A 16,933-nucleotide genomic window follows, 5' to 3' on the forward strand; every position below is an offset into this window, starting at 1 on the left:
GTGGGGGAGGGAGGAGAGTTAAGTGCGTAATTTTTTGGACGTTTTGTTGCTGTTGTTCAAAAGACCGTGTGTGCTGATGGGATGGGTTTTTAAAAAAAAACAGTGTGGCCTAAACATAAAATATATAGGCGACGTTTTGTGAAATGACCCTTCTTCATCACACGAAAATTTAAAAAAACATTGTATTACTATTATTATCCTAGAATAACGTTGCAATGAAGGACAATTACCTGAAACGTCGCCGATTATTGTAATTGTACTTTTCACGACCACATACAGCGTTTATTCATTGATATGTTTCTTTTTCTTTCACGGTATCACTGACGTAATTTGCTTCTTTATATGAGATTATGATTATTATTTACGACACGAGCTGTTTGTATGAGTGACAATCACGCCCGTAACTGGACCTCGTCTACATTTGGTATAAAAAAAAATTGGGGGGGGGTGTGCCGGAGGGGGGGGGGGAGAGTGGGGGGCCGGCCGCATCGCATCGCATTGCCTCGATCATCATTTCGCACGCGAGGTGGCATAATAAAAAGAATAAAACAAGACCCAACCGAAACTCTCCTCCAGACAAATTATCAGACCCGACGCGAGTCTGTGTAGCTGCAGAATCCTATAACCACGTGCCCCCCCCCCCCGCATCCCCGCTTCGTGTGGCTCACACAGCGATAATCTACACTCATTTCCACGGGGGGGGGGGTGTTGGGTCACTTTCGCCGATAAGACCTCGTCAGATGAGAGGGCCGCCACACGATTTGAAACCCATTGGGAGTTTTGACAGCAGCACGACAACGATGATGATGTGGTGGTGGGGGGGGCGGGTGCCGCACTTCGGGGGCCGTACTCAAGGCCACCAGGGGCCACCAGGAGCCACCAGGAGCCGCCGGGAGCCACCATGGACCGCCAGGAGCCCACGGGGACCTTGCGATGAAGAAGACCGCTTCACATATTGTCGGGGCAAGCGCTGATAGCGAGTAGCAACTATGAAGGCCGATTGCCCCGCGGAGCCTATGGTGTGGCCAGAAGCACGTCCCGGCCGCCTTTGTCTCCCCGGTGCTGATGTTTACACGCCACCGCACGCACCAGGAACTCGTTTAAGGGCTGAGTCGACCTCGGGGAGGCCCAGGACCGGTTCAGATCGTCGTCGCTGTTTTTGGCCGTGAGCGGGAATCGAACTCGGGTCGCCGGGCTCGTAGCGCCGCGCGCTCGCCGCTGCTCCACCGCTCCCCCGACGGGAACAAAAGGACAAAGGTCCCCCGTGTAGCCTCTACCAGGCTCTAGGGACAAGTGCTGTTAGGGAGCGCGTACCCACACACACACTCACGGACTATTTCTCCCCGACCCTCGTCTCTAACCAATACTGCCGTCCAGTGGACCGCAGTCAACTCGGCCGCCCTCTCTGTCCACCCTCGTCCACCCCTAACCTCCCCCCTGCCCCCCCCCACTTTCCTTCCACCCCCCCACCGCACCCCCAAAACTTTAAAACATAAACACCCACAACTCACAGAGAGAGGCAATTAGTGGCTGTCACGAGCCCCTTGAGCGGAACTTCATTGTGGTGATTGATTCTGCACGGAGAATGAATAAATGTTAGTGGGGGGCAGGGAGTGGAGGGGGTAGAAGGGGGGGGGCTTTTATCACGAAGTTCGACGGAACGGGATGAACGCACCCTCGCCAACGGACCAAACATCAACGACCGAATTGGACTTGGTCAGTTAAGTCCATTGTGACGTCATCTTGATGGTTAGCGGAGGCGAGAAAATTTGAGTGGCGTGGGGGGGTGATTTTAGTTCTTGGTTGTTGTTTGTTGTTGTTGTTGGTGATTGTTCTTGCTTACGACCAAGTCAGCCCGAATGCACCTCCGATGAGCGCGGCTGGCCACGTAAGGTGCGTAAGAAGTTGAACATACGCACGGATCTGAGACGCTCAGCGGCGTTGATGCTGCTCAGCGCTTGGATGAGAGACTGCCTCCTCCTACTCCTTGTGGAGTTAGGAGCTAAAGCGGTTGCCCGGTCGATGCCAGCTGGTAGGCTCGATCACGCGTCTGTGTCCCCGCAGCCGGAGCGACTGGGGTAACCTGGATGTGGTGTGCCGGTCGCGGTCCCGGACAGACCCAGCTTGTAATTAAACCACCATCTCCCCCTCTCTCTCTCTCTCTTCAGTAGTGTGTGTAGTGGTTGGCATGGGTCCTGGTGTAAGGAATTAAATGTCACCCCTCCTCCCTCTGACCCCCCTACCCCTTCCCGTCTCTTAGCCCGGCCCCGGTGCAGTTGCACCGCCTGCTCACTCGATAGTATACGCCACCGTCTTTGTCTCTCTCGCCACACACTCTCCCTTCCCACACACTCTCCCTCCCACACATTCTCCCACACACTCTCCCTCCCACACACTCTCCCTCCCCACACACTCTCCCTCCTACACACTCTCCCACACACTCTCCCTCCCCACACACTCTCCCTCCCACACACTCTCGCTCCCCACACACTCTCCCTCCCACACACTCTCCCTCCTACACACTCTCCCTCCCACACACTCTCCCACACACTCTCCCTCCCACACACTCTCCCACACACTCTCCCTCCCCACTCTCCCTCCCCACACACTCTCCCTCCTACACACTCTCCCTCCCACACACTCTCCCACACACTCTCCCTCCCCACACACTCTCCCTCCCACACACTCTCCCTCCCACACACTCTCCCTCCCACACACTCTCCCTCCCCACACACTCTCCCTCCCACACACTCTCCCTCCCACACACTCTCCCTCCCCACACACTCTCCCTCCCCACACACTCTCCCCACTCTCCCTCCCCACACACTCTCCCCTCCTAACAATCTCCCTCCCCACACACTCTCCCCACACACTCTCGCTCCCCACACACTCTCCCTCCCACACACTCTCCCTCCACACACTCTCCCTCCCACACACTCTCCCTCCACACACTCTCCCACACACTCTCCCTCCCACACACTCTCCCTCCACACACACTCTCCCTCCCACACACTCTCCCTCCTAACAATCTCCCTCCCCACACACTCTCCCTCCCCACACACTCTCCCTCCCACACACTCTCCCTCCCACACACTCTCCCTCCCCACACACTCTCCCTCCCCACACACTCTCTCTCCCCACACACTCTCCCCACTCTCCCTCCCCACACACTCTCCCTCCCACACACTCTCCCTCCCACACTCTCCCTCCCACACTCTCCCTCCCCACACACTCTCTCCACTCTCCCTCCCCACACACTCTCCCTCCCACACACTCTCCCCTCCTAACAATCTCCCTCCCCAGACACTCTCCCTCTCCACACACTCTCCCTCCCACACACTCTCCCTCCACACACTCTCCCTCCCACACACTCTCCCTCCCACACACTCTCCCTCCCACACACTCTCTCTCCCCACACACTCTCCCCACTCTCCCTCCCCACACACTCTCCCTCCCACACACTCTCCCCCACACACTCTCCCTCCCCACTCTCCCTCCCCACACACTCTCATGCCTCTCTCCAACTCCTTCCCAAATTGTCTCCCCCACCCCCACTACCCCCCCCCCTCTCTCTCTACCCCCTCCTCCCCTCCACGCCCCGCACCCCCCGCATCTCCCTCTCTCTATCACTCCCGTCCCGCAACTCTCCCCTCCTCTCTCTCTAACCCCACCCCTCCTCTTCCCCCTCTCCAAACTCTCTCCCTCCCCCGCCCTCTCCCGCACTCGCCCTTCTCTCTCCAACACCGACAGTTCCACAAACCGCACGCGCGGCTTCTGGTTGAAGCAGTGCCACAACTTCCCTCCTATGATCAAATGCGGCCACCAGCCATCGCCGCCACCACCGCCGCCGTCCCAGCTTAAGCATCGCCAACCACCATGGAAGAAAGGCAAAGATCCCCCGTGTAGACACCCAGGCCGCCGCGGGCAAGGGCTATTAGCGAGCGCCTGTTAAGATCGGTACAGCGCAGGAAGTTGTTGTGTATCAACAACAACAACCACCACGCCCTGTCGCCCTTTGTCTCCCCGAGTGGCGATGTTTACTACACACCGCACCAAGTACTCATTTGAGGCTGAGTCGACCTAGGGGAGGCCCCGGGACCGCGTTCGGATTAATCGTCACCGGTGTTGACCGTGAGCGGAAATCGAACTCGGGTCGCCGGGTTCGTAGCGCAGCGCGCTGACCGCTACACCACCGCTCCCCACACCATCACTTCAACCTCAAAGATCCTCCCCGCGTAGCCTGAACACGCTGTAGGGGCAAGTGCTGTTCGCGAGCACCATCACAACCACCATCACCAGCTCAAGCGAAACTACCTCCGGAGTCCAGCTCCCCTCAAACCTCTCCACCACGCCCTCTCCTCTCGCTCCACCCTCTCCACCTCCCTCCCTCCCTCCCCCATTCTCTCTCCCCCCCCTTCACTTCTCTCCCGCCCCACTACCTCCTCCCTCCCCGCCAACTCCCCCCGTTGTCCCTCGACCCCCTTCCCCACCCCTCTAACCCCAGACCACCACCCCCTCCGTCTCCCCCTCCACTCCCTCTCCCCCCTTGTCGCTCTCTCCCCCTCCCCACCCATCCCTTCTCTCTACATCTCCCCCTCTCTCTGCCTCCCGCCCACTCACCACCCCCCCCATCTGCTCTGACCCCCCTCCAGCCCCCAACATTCCGTCACACCCTCTCTCCTCTCGTGTAAGAAAAAAAATAAAGTTTAAAGAAAATAAGAAAGAGTGGTGGGGGGGGGAAGGGCGAGAGTGTGGGGGGGGGGGGTGGAAGAGCGAGCGAGACTCCGCCTCCGTTCGACCACGACTCCAAACTTCGCCTCTCGGATAAACTCTTGAAGTTGAGGCTTGTTATGCAGTCAGTGCAAAACGGAGGTCTCTCTCTGTCCGTGTCCTCTCCTCTGTCCGTGTCTCTCTGCCGGACTCATCTCTCTCGCTCTCTTCGCTCCAGCGCGACTCTCTCTCTCTTTACCTCTGCTCTGCTTCACGTCGCAGTTGGCAGTGGATGTTGCTGGGGGGAAGAGGGGGGTGGGGGGGAGGGTAAAAGTTTGTGTTTCTGTGGCTTGGAGAACTTCTGGCCTTCAAGCGCCCCCCCCCCCCCCCCCCGATAATGTCTACAGCTCTCCTCGCGGGACTCTTTGACGTGGGCGATTGTGTCTATAAGGTAATCTTCACTGCAGTATACACACACACATACAGTCTGTGTGTGTGTGGTCGCTAACAGCACTTGCCCCCTAAGAGCACTTGCCCCAACAGTCTGTTGACGCTATAAGCGGGGGATCTTTGCGTGTGTGTTGTGGTTGCAGAGCGGTGGCGCAGTGGTTAGCGCACTGCGCTACTGACCCGGCCCGCAAAGTGACAGAAAATTGCTGAACCGGTTCTGTGCCTCCCCTAGGTCGCCTCGGACCTTAATGAATGTGTGCCTGGTGCGGTGTGAAAAACGCATCAGCAACTGGGGAGACAAAGGTGGCCGGGCGTGGTGTTGGCCACCCACCCCCTCGCGTGCCGTGCCGGCCTTCACAGATGCTCACTCGCTCAGAGCACTTGGCCTCACCAATCTGTTAAATGCTATACGGGGGATCTTTGTCTTTGTGTGGTTATCGTACTGCGCTGCAATGCCGACTGTGTGTGTGAAAGTGACTGTTTAGCGTGCGTGAGTCTATACTTATTATATTACACTTGATATAAGCAATGCATTATACCATGCAGCATTTGTGTACACGTGTGAACGGTGCAATAAACATCGGTACTAGGGAGACAAAGGCGGCTAGGGCGTGGTGTTGGCCAGCCACCCCCTCGTGTAGCCATTCCGGCCTTCATAGGTGCTCGCGGACAGCATTTGCCCCAACAGTCTGTTAAGGCTACACGGGGGATGTTTACACGTGCGGGGAGCGGTGGCGCGGTGGTTAGCGCACTGCGATATGCACGCGGTGATCGATTCCCGCTCACGGCCAACATCAGTGACGCGTGTGTCTGAGCCAATCCCGGTCCTGGGCCTCCACTAGGTCGACTCAGCCTGGAATGAGTTCCTGGTGTGGTGTGTTTATGGGGATACAAAGGCGGCCGTGGTGTTGGTGACGCACCCTGTCGGGTTTAATAGGTGCTCGCTAACAGCACTTGCCCCTATAGTATATGACATAGGGTAACTTGTCCACTTTTTTTTACAAGCTTTTGCAGAACATTACACGCAAATATAGAAACACTCAGACACACATAGAGACACACCCATACATACATACATACAAAGATCCCCCGTATAGCCTCAACAGACTGTTGGGGCAAGTGCTGTTAGCGAGCAACACCTATGAAGGCCGGCACGGCACACGAGGAGGTGGATGGCCAACACCACGCCCGACCGCCTTTGTCTCCCAAGTGGCGAGGTACTAATTTGAGGCTGAGTCGACCTAGGGGAGGCCCAGGACCGGCTCAAATAATCGTCACTGGTGTTGGCCGTGAGCGGGAATCAAACTCGGGTCGCCGGGTTCGAAGCGCAGCGCGCTAACCGCTACACTATCACTCCACACAAACATGCGCACATTCACACACACAGCGCACCACACACACACAGCGCACCACACACACACGGACTCTCACACAGCCTCACACACACACACACAGCCTCACACACACGCAGACGTGCAACCGCACACATACACTCTCACAGACACAGCCTCACACAGACAGACAGCTTTACACAGATACACAGCTTCACACAGACACATAGCCTCACACAGACACATAGCCTCACACACACAGCCTCTCACACACACACAGACTTACTTAGACACAAAGTCTCACCCAGACACACAACCTCACACGCACAGGCACACAGCATCACACAGAGACACACAGCCTCACTCAAACGCACAGCCTCACACACACGTGCACACAGCCTCACTCAAACGCACAGCCTCACACACACGTGCACACAGCCTCACTTAAACACAGCCTCACTTAAACACACAGCCTCACTCACACGGGCGCACAGCCTCACTTAAACACACAGCCTCACTTAAACACAGCCTCACACACACGTGCACACAGCCTCACTTAAACACACAGCCTCACACACACGTGCACACAGCCTCACTTAAACACACAGCCTCACACACACGGGCGCACGGGCTCACACACACACAGCCTCACGCAGCCACACAAAAAGACAAAGATCGCCCATATAGCCTTAACAGACTGTAGAGGCAAGTGCTGTTAGCCAGCACCTATGAAGGCCAGAACGGTACACGAGGGGGTGGGTGGCCAGCACCACGCTCGACCGCCTTTGTCTCCCCGGTGGCGATGTTTACACACTGCACCAGGTACTCATTTGAGGCTGAGTCGACCTAGGGGAGGTCCAGGACCGGTTCAGATAATCGTCACTGGTGTTGGCCGTGAGGGGGAATCGAACCCGGGTCGCTGGGTTTATAGCGCAGCGTAGCGCTAACCGCTACACTACCGCTCCCCACAGTCTCACACAGACACCCAGCTTCACACACACACACATCCCTCACACACACACACCCCTCACACACATCCCTCACACACACACATCCCTCACACACACACATCCCTCACACACACACACATCCCTCACACACGGACATCCCTCACACACACACATCCCTTACACACATCCCTCACACACATCTCTCACACACACACATCCCTCACACACACACATCCCTCACACACACATCCTTCACACACATCCCTCACACACGCACATCCCTCACACACACATCCCTCACACACACACACATACATCCCTCACACACACACATCCTTCACACACACACACATCCTTCACACACACACACACATCCCTCACACACACACATCCCTCACACACGCAGACACCCTCACACACACACACACATCCCTCACACACACATCCCTCACACACGCACATCCTTCACACACACATATCCCTCACACACACACATCCCTCACACACACACATCCTTCACACACACACACATCCCTCACACATCCTTCACACACACACATCCCTCACACACGCAGGCACCCTCACACACACATCCCTCACACACGCAGGCACCCTCACACACACACATCCCTCACACACACACATGCTTCACACACACACATCCCTCACACACACACATCCCTCACACACACACATCCCTCACACACACACATCCCTCACACACACACATCCCTCACACACGCAGGCACCCTCACACACACACATCCCTCACACACACATCCCTCACACACGCACATCCTTCACACACACACATATCCCTCACACACACACATCCCTCACACACGCAGGCACCCTCACACACACACATCCCTCACACACGCAGGCACCCTCACACACACACACACATCCCTCACACACACACACATCCTTCACACACACACACATCCCTCACACACACACATCCCTCACACACACATCCCTCACACACGCACATCCTTCACACACATATCCCTCACACACACATCCCTCACACACACACACACCCCTCACACACACACATATCCCTCACACACACATCCCTCACACACACACACACCCCTCACACACACACACACCCCTCACACACGCAGGCACGCAGCTGCATCACACACGGACACACATCCACACTCGCACCTCGTGCACAAGCCCCACGTAGGCAGCCGCACCTCGTGCACGGGCAGCTCGCGTGCTGCTAAGATCCCGAGTCACGTGAACTGTCGTGCAGCTCCGGCTCGCTCGCCTTCGTGTCGTAATAAATAAATAAATAACATCGTTCGCAGCGCGATGGTCAGCGGACGCGCTGGACTTCGTAAGCCAGAGGTCGCCGGCTCGATTCGATCGCCCGGCGCGGCAGTAGCAACAACGGGGGGGCCGAGTTTCTTACCGTCCCATCACCCGCCCCGCCTCTGTCCACCCAGCAGTGTCAATGGGTTCATCGCAGTCGATCGACGCGGTGCGGTAAAGTGTGGGTGACTACCCACCATCGCGTACTGTCGAAGAGTACTACCGTGGAAGAGTAGGCCAAGTGCCCTCCAGGTATAGAGGGAGGCTCTATGGAGCTCCCTCCGGCGGGGGCGCCTATCCGCCAACAGTGGCGCGAACTGGCACTTGCAGGGGCTGCGCGTGTGCCTCGTTTTGCCGGAGGAAGAGGAGGGATGGGTCGTTGCGTGGAGCGTGGCGTAGCCTTGCTCCGGCCAGGGTTCCCCGGGACCACTCGCGTCCCGCGGAACGCTGCAGGGTTCTCGGCGGCGAGGGGGGGTGGGCTGCAGCTGCCACCTCCTCCTCCTCAACAAGATGGTCCTCGGGAATCTGGGACAGGTGGCAACCGACACACTGACCACTCTCTTTCTCTCTCCCACTTCTCTCTCCCATCTCTCTCTCTCCCACTTATCCCTCTCACGTCTCTCTCGCTCTTTCCCACCTGTATCTCTCCCACCTCTTTCTCCGCCACATCCCTCTCCCACCTCTGTCTCCTTTCTCTCTATTTCACCTCTCTCTCTCTCCCACCGCTTTCTTCCACCTCTATCTATCCCACCTCTTGCCGCTATCTCTCCACCACTTATATCTCTCGCCACCACCCTTCACCTCTGTGGGGGGGTGGGGGGGAGCGGAAGAGCCCCTCTCTACCGGCGTGAATGGCGACTACCGCCACCACCGCCACCACCACCACGTGACGTTTCTGTGTCTATACCAAAAGGGCTATACCAAAATAAATGAACTGACCTGAACTGTCGCTCGTGGCGCGTTTAGCGCCACGTGCCGCGCAGCGCGTGGATTTTTAAAAAAATATATTGTGTTTTGTGTTGTTGCTGGTGACTTTATCTTTCGTATCGAAATCGGCTCCAGTGCTGTTGCTGCTGGAAGCAATAAAAGTGGTTTTAAAGTCTGCCCCGCGTCCCTCTCCTCCCCCTCTCTCTCTCTGTCTCCTCGTCCGCCACAGAGTAACTCCAGCAGAGGCCTGAGCATGGGGATCCTGGACAAGCGATCTCAGCCGGCGAGCGCTGCGCCCGCGGGCAACTTCATCTTCTCCGATCGACGCCACCGCTCCCCAAAGTTCCAAGAATTCTGCTTCAAAGCGGAACCAACTTTGCAGCAGCATAATCAACAGCAGCAGCAGCAGCATAATCAACAACAGCAGCAGCAGCATAATCAACAACAGCAGCAGCAGCATAATCAACAGCAGCAGCAGCAGCATAATCAACAGCAGCAGCAGCAGCCGCCGCACATCTTCTCGAAGGAGGGCAAATTCCGCGACAGATCGTACAGCGAGGGCGGGGAGCGGCCCCCACTTCACCGGGTCGCCAGTGCCGGCAGCGCCACCGCCGTTCCGTGCGGTGGCCTCGGCGGCATCGGCGGTCAGAGCAACAGCTCGAGCCGCTACAAGACGGAGCTGTGCCGCCCCTTCGAGGAGAGCGGCGCCTGCAAGTACGGCGACAAGTGCCAGTTCGCGCACGGAGCCTACGAGCTGCGCACGCTCGTGCGCCACCCCAAGTACAAGACCGAACTCTGCCGCACCTTCCACACCATCGGCTTCTGCCCCTACGGCCCGCGCTGCCACTTTATCCACAACGCCGAGGAGAAGAGGTCCGCCCACTGCGGCCGCGGCGGCGGCGGCGGCGGTGGTGGAGACCGCCCGAGGCTCCAGCACAGTTTGAGCTTCTCCGGCTTCTCCACGCCCGCGATGCTCGGCTTGGACTCGCCGCCGCGTCTCCACAGCCCCCTGTCGCTCACCCCGCCGCCCCCGGGCCTCTACGCGGAGATCGACGCGGCCCTCCTGGCGCCCGTCAGCTCCGCCGCCGCAGCCGCCGCCTCCTCGTCCTCCTCCTCCTCCGCCTCCTCGGCGTCGTCGTCGACGCCACCGCCCTCGTCGTCCTCCTCGTCGGGCTACTCCGCGGGGGGCTACGCCAACAACGCGTTCACCTTCTCTCACCAAGAGCTGGCCAACATGTTCGCACCCTTTGCCATTCCACGTCCAATCCAGCAGCAGCAGCAGCATCAGCAACAGTTGCAGCAGCAGCAGCAGCAGTTGTTGCAGCATCAGTTGCAGCAGAATCATCAACAGCAAGCTCCGGTAGGGGGCGCCTCTCCGCCGACTTGCCAGGCGCCCTGCGAGCAAAGGCGCCCCGCGGGCTGCGCGCCGTCCCCCGTGTCGGAGCCGCCTCCGAGCCCCCAGGGTTCCTCCTTCTCGGACCACGACAGCTGCGCGAGCAGCAGCTCCTCCATGAGCTCCTCGGGCAGCCTCAGTGGCTCCGAGTCACCCGTCATGGACCCCAATCGGAGGCTGCCCATATTCAGCCGCCTCTCCATCACCGACGACTGAGGGCCGCCGCGGAGAAGGGGAGGTGTGCCGTTTGTTGCTGGCCGCTCGGCGGGTTTTTTTGTTTGGGAGGGGGGGGCGGTAGGTGGAGTGGGTGGGATTGTCTTTGGGGGCTTGGGGCTGTGCTCAGCAATCGTGATGGAAATAATCCGAACCCCCCCCCCCCCGCCGTGACTTCCCCTCACCTCCTCCCCCCTCTCACCTCATAGCACCCCCCCCCCGACAACAAGCCCCCCCAAACCACCCACCGCCCATCAGTGATTAATTCTAGGAAATCTCACGGGCTAGCGGATCGCGGGCAGATTCAAAGATCAATGAAACAACATTTTCGCCTCGCCGTTTTCATCGTCGCATTTGTCCCGGTGATCGATGTGAGTCGATGGGTCTATTTGTATTCATTGATTGATTAATGAGGGTCTCTATTCATAAATAAATACATTGATTGATTGAGTAATTAATTGATTGATCCGATCGATCTCCACGTGGCTTTAATTTGCAACCGAACCTCCAACTCGCATTTCACATCCATTGGGGTTTCAGAGTTGACTTTTATAAAGTAATTCTATTATTATTTTAAATATAAATATTATTAATTGATGATGGGAACAAATCGTAAAAAAAAATCGTAATTAGTTGTTCTGGAAAGCCTCACTTAAGTTTCAAGAATCTCTTTCAGGAGGGTCCTGCTACGTTTGGCCATGAATTCCAACTACTTTTTTTATTTTCTTTAAATAATGATCGAGAGTTTGGATTTTTGCGTGCGTGTGCCTTTCGTGTTGCTCTTTGGGGAGACAACCAAAAAAACCACCGGAGAAACCCCACGACCACGCTGTGTGTGTGTGTGTACGATGGGATAACGCCACTTAACACTCCCATTCGCACGCGGGTTCGCAAAACCCACCGACTTGCTGTACCGCCACCCGTTATGGTGAATGAGGGAGAGAGAGAAAAAGCATGTCCGGATTGACCGGGTGGAACTTTGTTACATCGCATGATCGTGAGAGGTGGTGGCGGTGGCTTAGGGGAGGCCTTCATCCAGCAGTGGATATACCATGACTGATGATGGCGATTCTTTATTGGAGAGAGTAAATGTATCTTACTCTGAACTGGAAGCCCTGTGACTTATAGCGGAACAAAAACTTAACCGCCTTATGTTAAACATGAACAATAACTATAATGCTGATTGTGACGGTGTTAATATTACAAATACATGTTGATGATATTCGTTTGAATAATGATTATAATAATGATATGCATTTATTTATCCGATGAGTCCTATGCCGCGTAGTAAAGAGGACCCTGCACTGGGATGTTTGGCCGATGTCTGAACGAGTTTACGAGCCACCCAGATCTGATTCAAGTCATCGTTTTTATAGCCGGGCTGTCAACCGATAGCCAAAGCGATCGATTGCTCTACCGATCATCGGTTTCGTTACTAGACTATTCGGGTGGCATGCATATAGGTTGGGGTGGGGGGTTTCCAGCCTTCACGAGGACAGGATTTGGGGGTTGGTCACCAGCGCGACTAACCAACCGCCAAAAAACATTCACTTTTAATTGTGCATCGATTAATTCTCAGAATTGACTTAATCGTACAGGGCTCTGCTCATTAGCCATTAATGAATCAGCTGCATAGGTCCTGTAATATACACGAATATTTCGGGCAATGGGCCTCCTTTAGGGCGGAGAGAGAATCGACAGACAGGGAGACTGTGACTTGTTGAAATTATTTCAGGGGCTGCATTTATTTGGGATTGTAACGTCTCAACAAAGCAATTACCCCGCCCCCCCCCCCCCCCCCACACTGTGAAATGACTCCGTGGATCTCTCTGCCAGCTCTGAAAAAAGGCCCACGCGCTGAAACGTCTTCTCGTCTCTTGTCACGTAAAAGTGCCTTCGGCCGTAGGGAAGACAAAGGTGGCCGTGTGTTTTTAGGTTCACAATCTGGCTCAGTTGCAGCTCTTAGAATTAAAATTATCCGGTTGACTGTCGTGCTACGAACAGCAGTGCTCTCATGTAGCAGAGCGGGTGGGAACGTGTTGCCCTCTACTGTGTGCGTACAACAGAGTTGTCACTTGAATAAAAAAGGGATCTCAGAGGTAGCTCCGTGATAGCCACTTCCGTGGGCCGTTTTGTGTGTGGACCAGAGTGCGTGACATTTGATAAAAGATGGAGTCTCAGAGGTAGTTCTGTGATAGTCACTTCCGTGGGCCGTTTTGTGTGTGGACCAGAGAGCGTGACACTTGATAAAAGAAGGAATCTCAGATGTGGCTCTGTGATATCCGCGTCCGTGGACCGTTCTCTTCACACGGAGGGGTGGGGGGGGCGTCTCACTGCTCCGCTCGATTTCCGAATGGATTCTTTTTTTTGTCATTTCGCGACGCCGCCGCTAGCAACAACCGGGATAAAACAATTTAAGGGGGTGAAGGTGAGAGACACGTAATAAAAAAGGGTTTTTTTTATTAATTGATGCTGTAAGCAAATGTCTTGATGGCTTGATTAGTAAGCCCGTTATGCTTACCCACGCGGTGCACACTTCCAACTGCCTTTGGATGGGTGATAGTTACGTGATCTTTGTATTACATTTTGCCAGTTGATAATCGTGATGATGATGATAAGGGTGATTGTAATTATAATCATGATGGTGATGATATTAGTAATGTATTAACTATTAACCAGTGCCTTCCTATTTAACTCAGCATGCGAGTCTCTTTTTGACCATGGCGATAATTGCCACAATTCTCCGGATTATAAGACGCTCCGGAAAGTATAAACGCACCCACCAAATGTTTGCTTTAAAATACCGGGAGGTGCGGGGTGTGCTGTGCGGGGTGTGGTGTGAGGTGGGCCGCGGAGTTGGAAGGATAAATGCGTCTTATAATCCGGAGAATGTGGCAGCGTCGTAATTTAACGGGTGTGCAAATGGTTGTCGTTGAGCGGGGAGCGGTGGCGCTGCGCTTAGAACCCCGCCTAAACCCGAGTTCAGTTCACGACCCGCGGCTGACATCAGCGTGACCGGCGTGGTGAAGTATGGTCTCACGAACCCCGTTGCGGGGGGTGAGCAGGCCTTATCATGCAGCAGTGGATTGGTGAGAGGGCTCTGTAAACTGAATAATACTGCCCGTGGATCAACCTTTATTATTGTTGTTGTTGCGAAAAAAAAAGTTATTTTATTGTAATTGGCTGTGCCTTGGCAAAGAAACAATGACAGTGGCGTCGCGAGCGTGGTTATGTGCACTGAGCTATGAGCAACAGACATCACCCACCGCTCTCCCAAGCCTATAACACCTGCGGACTCTTTAGCCTTGACTCGGCCCACTCCCCCCTAAAGATGCTTGAACCCCCCTCCCTCCCCTTCCCTCTTGGGGTGGGGGGCAGGGGGGGGCGTTGCCTCCCTCCTACCCCACAAGTTGAAATCCCCCACATCCAGGTTGGGTGCATTCGAGGAGTTGTGTGTGGTTGAGTGAGCCTCTCAATGACGTTCGCGCACAGGGTTAAAATCAAATAAAAGGGCACATCTTTAGTACCTGAATTTTTATAAAGCTGATAAATAAATATACTCGGGGGGGGGGGGGGGTGTGGGTTGGTAACCGCAGTGCGTAATGGGTGTCACAGACTTGCCGCGTGACAACGTAGTGGGGTGGCGTTGTTGTACAGTAACTCTATGCTCTCATTCCCCACGTGCTCGCCACCACCCACAACTACCGGCGTGGTGAAGTATGGTTGAGGAAGGACGGGGGGAGGGGGGGTGCGGGGATAGGGGGGCGGTCTCTTTTAAATAACTTTCTTTCAAGCGCCGCTGTGGTCTTGGCGTCACGCCGTGGATTTGAATCGTGATTCACCGCAAGTTATTTTTTTTAATGAACTACATACACCGTGAAATGCCTTCCGTCGGTTATAAATTACAGAGCCTTAAAATACATTAACTACACTCATTGACACAAACGGAATCCATCATCTTCATTCCACTGTTTTGTCAATCGATGATGATGCTGACGATGATAACGATAATGTATGGGTTAACATAAGAGGACAATTATTTTCTGTCGTTAATTATTGCCTTTTTTTATTCGCTATTATTCCACAAAGCCTCAACACGTGACGTTTCCGTTCTCGGTCCTGTGATTTACAATGTTATTATTGCTATTGTTATCGATTGTGGTTTCTCTTTTCTGGGCTCCCGGTTTGCGAAACACGTGGCCGCATATTTAAGAGAGTTGAAGGAGTCCGGTCCCTTGCATTCGACAGCGGCACGCAACTGCGGAATGCATAGTTACGGGAGACGACAATAAGTTGACAACTCAAGGCGGAGCCGCCAGCGTTACAACGTATGAGCCCGTTCATTCGTGTAACTGGGGGCCGCAGTCCGATTACTTCTCGTTACTTATCTTGTGGCTACCCACTGAAGTCATCGGATTATGCTCCGATTCACGCTTTACGATCAACTAGACCCAATCGGATTTACACGAATATAACGGTCGTCAGAAAACATAGCATCGCCTCTTCCCTTACGTGTGTGTGTGTGGTGTGCCGCTGGACGGGAGGTGACAGGCATCATCAGCCGCGTCACGGGAAGTGGAGGTGGCGGGGGTTTCCCACCTTCATCGGGGTGGGTACGGACAACAGGCTGTTGGTCAGAATAATGAACGACACAACAAGTTCGTCATTATGATACTTTAATCAATCAGTGGACTTATTATTATTATTTGACTCATTCCACCGGCCTATTCATCTAATTGTAAACAGCCGACTTTGCTAAGAGAGAGAGAGAGAAACTCACATGGTTACATCTCTATCAGAAATTTGAGCTCAACTCTTATTCTTTGTTATTATGTTTTAATACTATCATTATTATGGAATGCACAACCGCTATTTAAATTATTTATTACAATGTTTTTTTTTTCTCTTGTTGTCGTTTATTATTGTTGCTGGTCGTTTAAGCAAAACAAAAAATTACGTTCATATTTATCGGGTGATGTTGAAACGATAGATTTTCTATGCTCTCATTATTATTAATTATGATTAGCGTGTTAAGTTATGTGATTGCGGTTGTTAATGTTATAGGATGCGCATGGGGGAGGTTCTATCTTGTGATAGGCTGCGCACGCTTGCGGGGGGGATCGTATTTCGCATCAATGTTTGACCCCCGTGACCCCCACGGGGGGAGGAGGAGCGGGGGGGATGCGTGGAATTTTTTCCTTGGAACACAACTGCTGCACCGTGGCTCATGTAGAATGATGATGATGATGTTTTACAACACATACGATTAAAATGGAACAGACAAACAAAAGACGTGGCTTAATTTAAAATAACAAAAAAACACAATAAAAATTCAAAGGTAAACACACGAATAATGACGTGTGTATTTGTTTATTTCTCATTGTTGTTTTGTTTGTTTGCACGGTCTTGTTAACGCAATATCAGTGGTGGTGTTCATGGTGGTGTTGATTGGACTGCTGGTGGTGAATGGTGGTGGTGTTAATGGTGGTATTTGGCTTTCGGGTAGTGAGTGGTGGTGGTGGTTTAAATGGTGGTGGTATTTTACTTTCTGGTAGTGAGTGGTGGTGGTGGTGTAAATGGTGGTGGTATTCGACTTTCTGGTAGTGAGTGGTGGTGGTGGTCTTAATGGTGGTGGT

At 54.2% G+C, this 16,933-nt stretch overlaps 1 protein-coding gene across 1 annotated transcript; it reads left to right on the top strand.

Moving 5' to 3' along the window:
* Positions 1–4,734: 4,734 nt before the first annotated feature.
* On the top strand, positions 4,735–16,628 carry LOC116947297 (mRNA decay activator protein ZFP36L1-like). The gene is made up of 2 exons (XM_032962858.2): positions 4,735–5,161; positions 9,921–16,628. The coding sequence occupies exons 1-2, from the start codon at positions 5,108–5,110 to the stop codon at positions 11,298–11,300; spliced, it is 1,434 nt and encodes a 477-aa protein (XP_032818749.2). The 5' UTR covers positions 4,735–5,107; the 3' UTR covers positions 11,301–16,628.
* The last annotated feature ends 305 nt before the right edge of the window (positions 16,629–16,933 follow it).

This window comes from Petromyzon marinus, chromosome 29, assembly GCF_048934315.1.
Source record: "Petromyzon marinus isolate PM22_M1 ecotype Great Lakes invasive population chromosome 29, UKy_Petmar_22M1.pri1.0, whole genome shotgun sequence".
Taxonomy (NCBI): domain Eukaryota; kingdom Metazoa; phylum Chordata; class Hyperoartia; order Petromyzontiformes; family Petromyzontidae; genus Petromyzon; species Petromyzon marinus.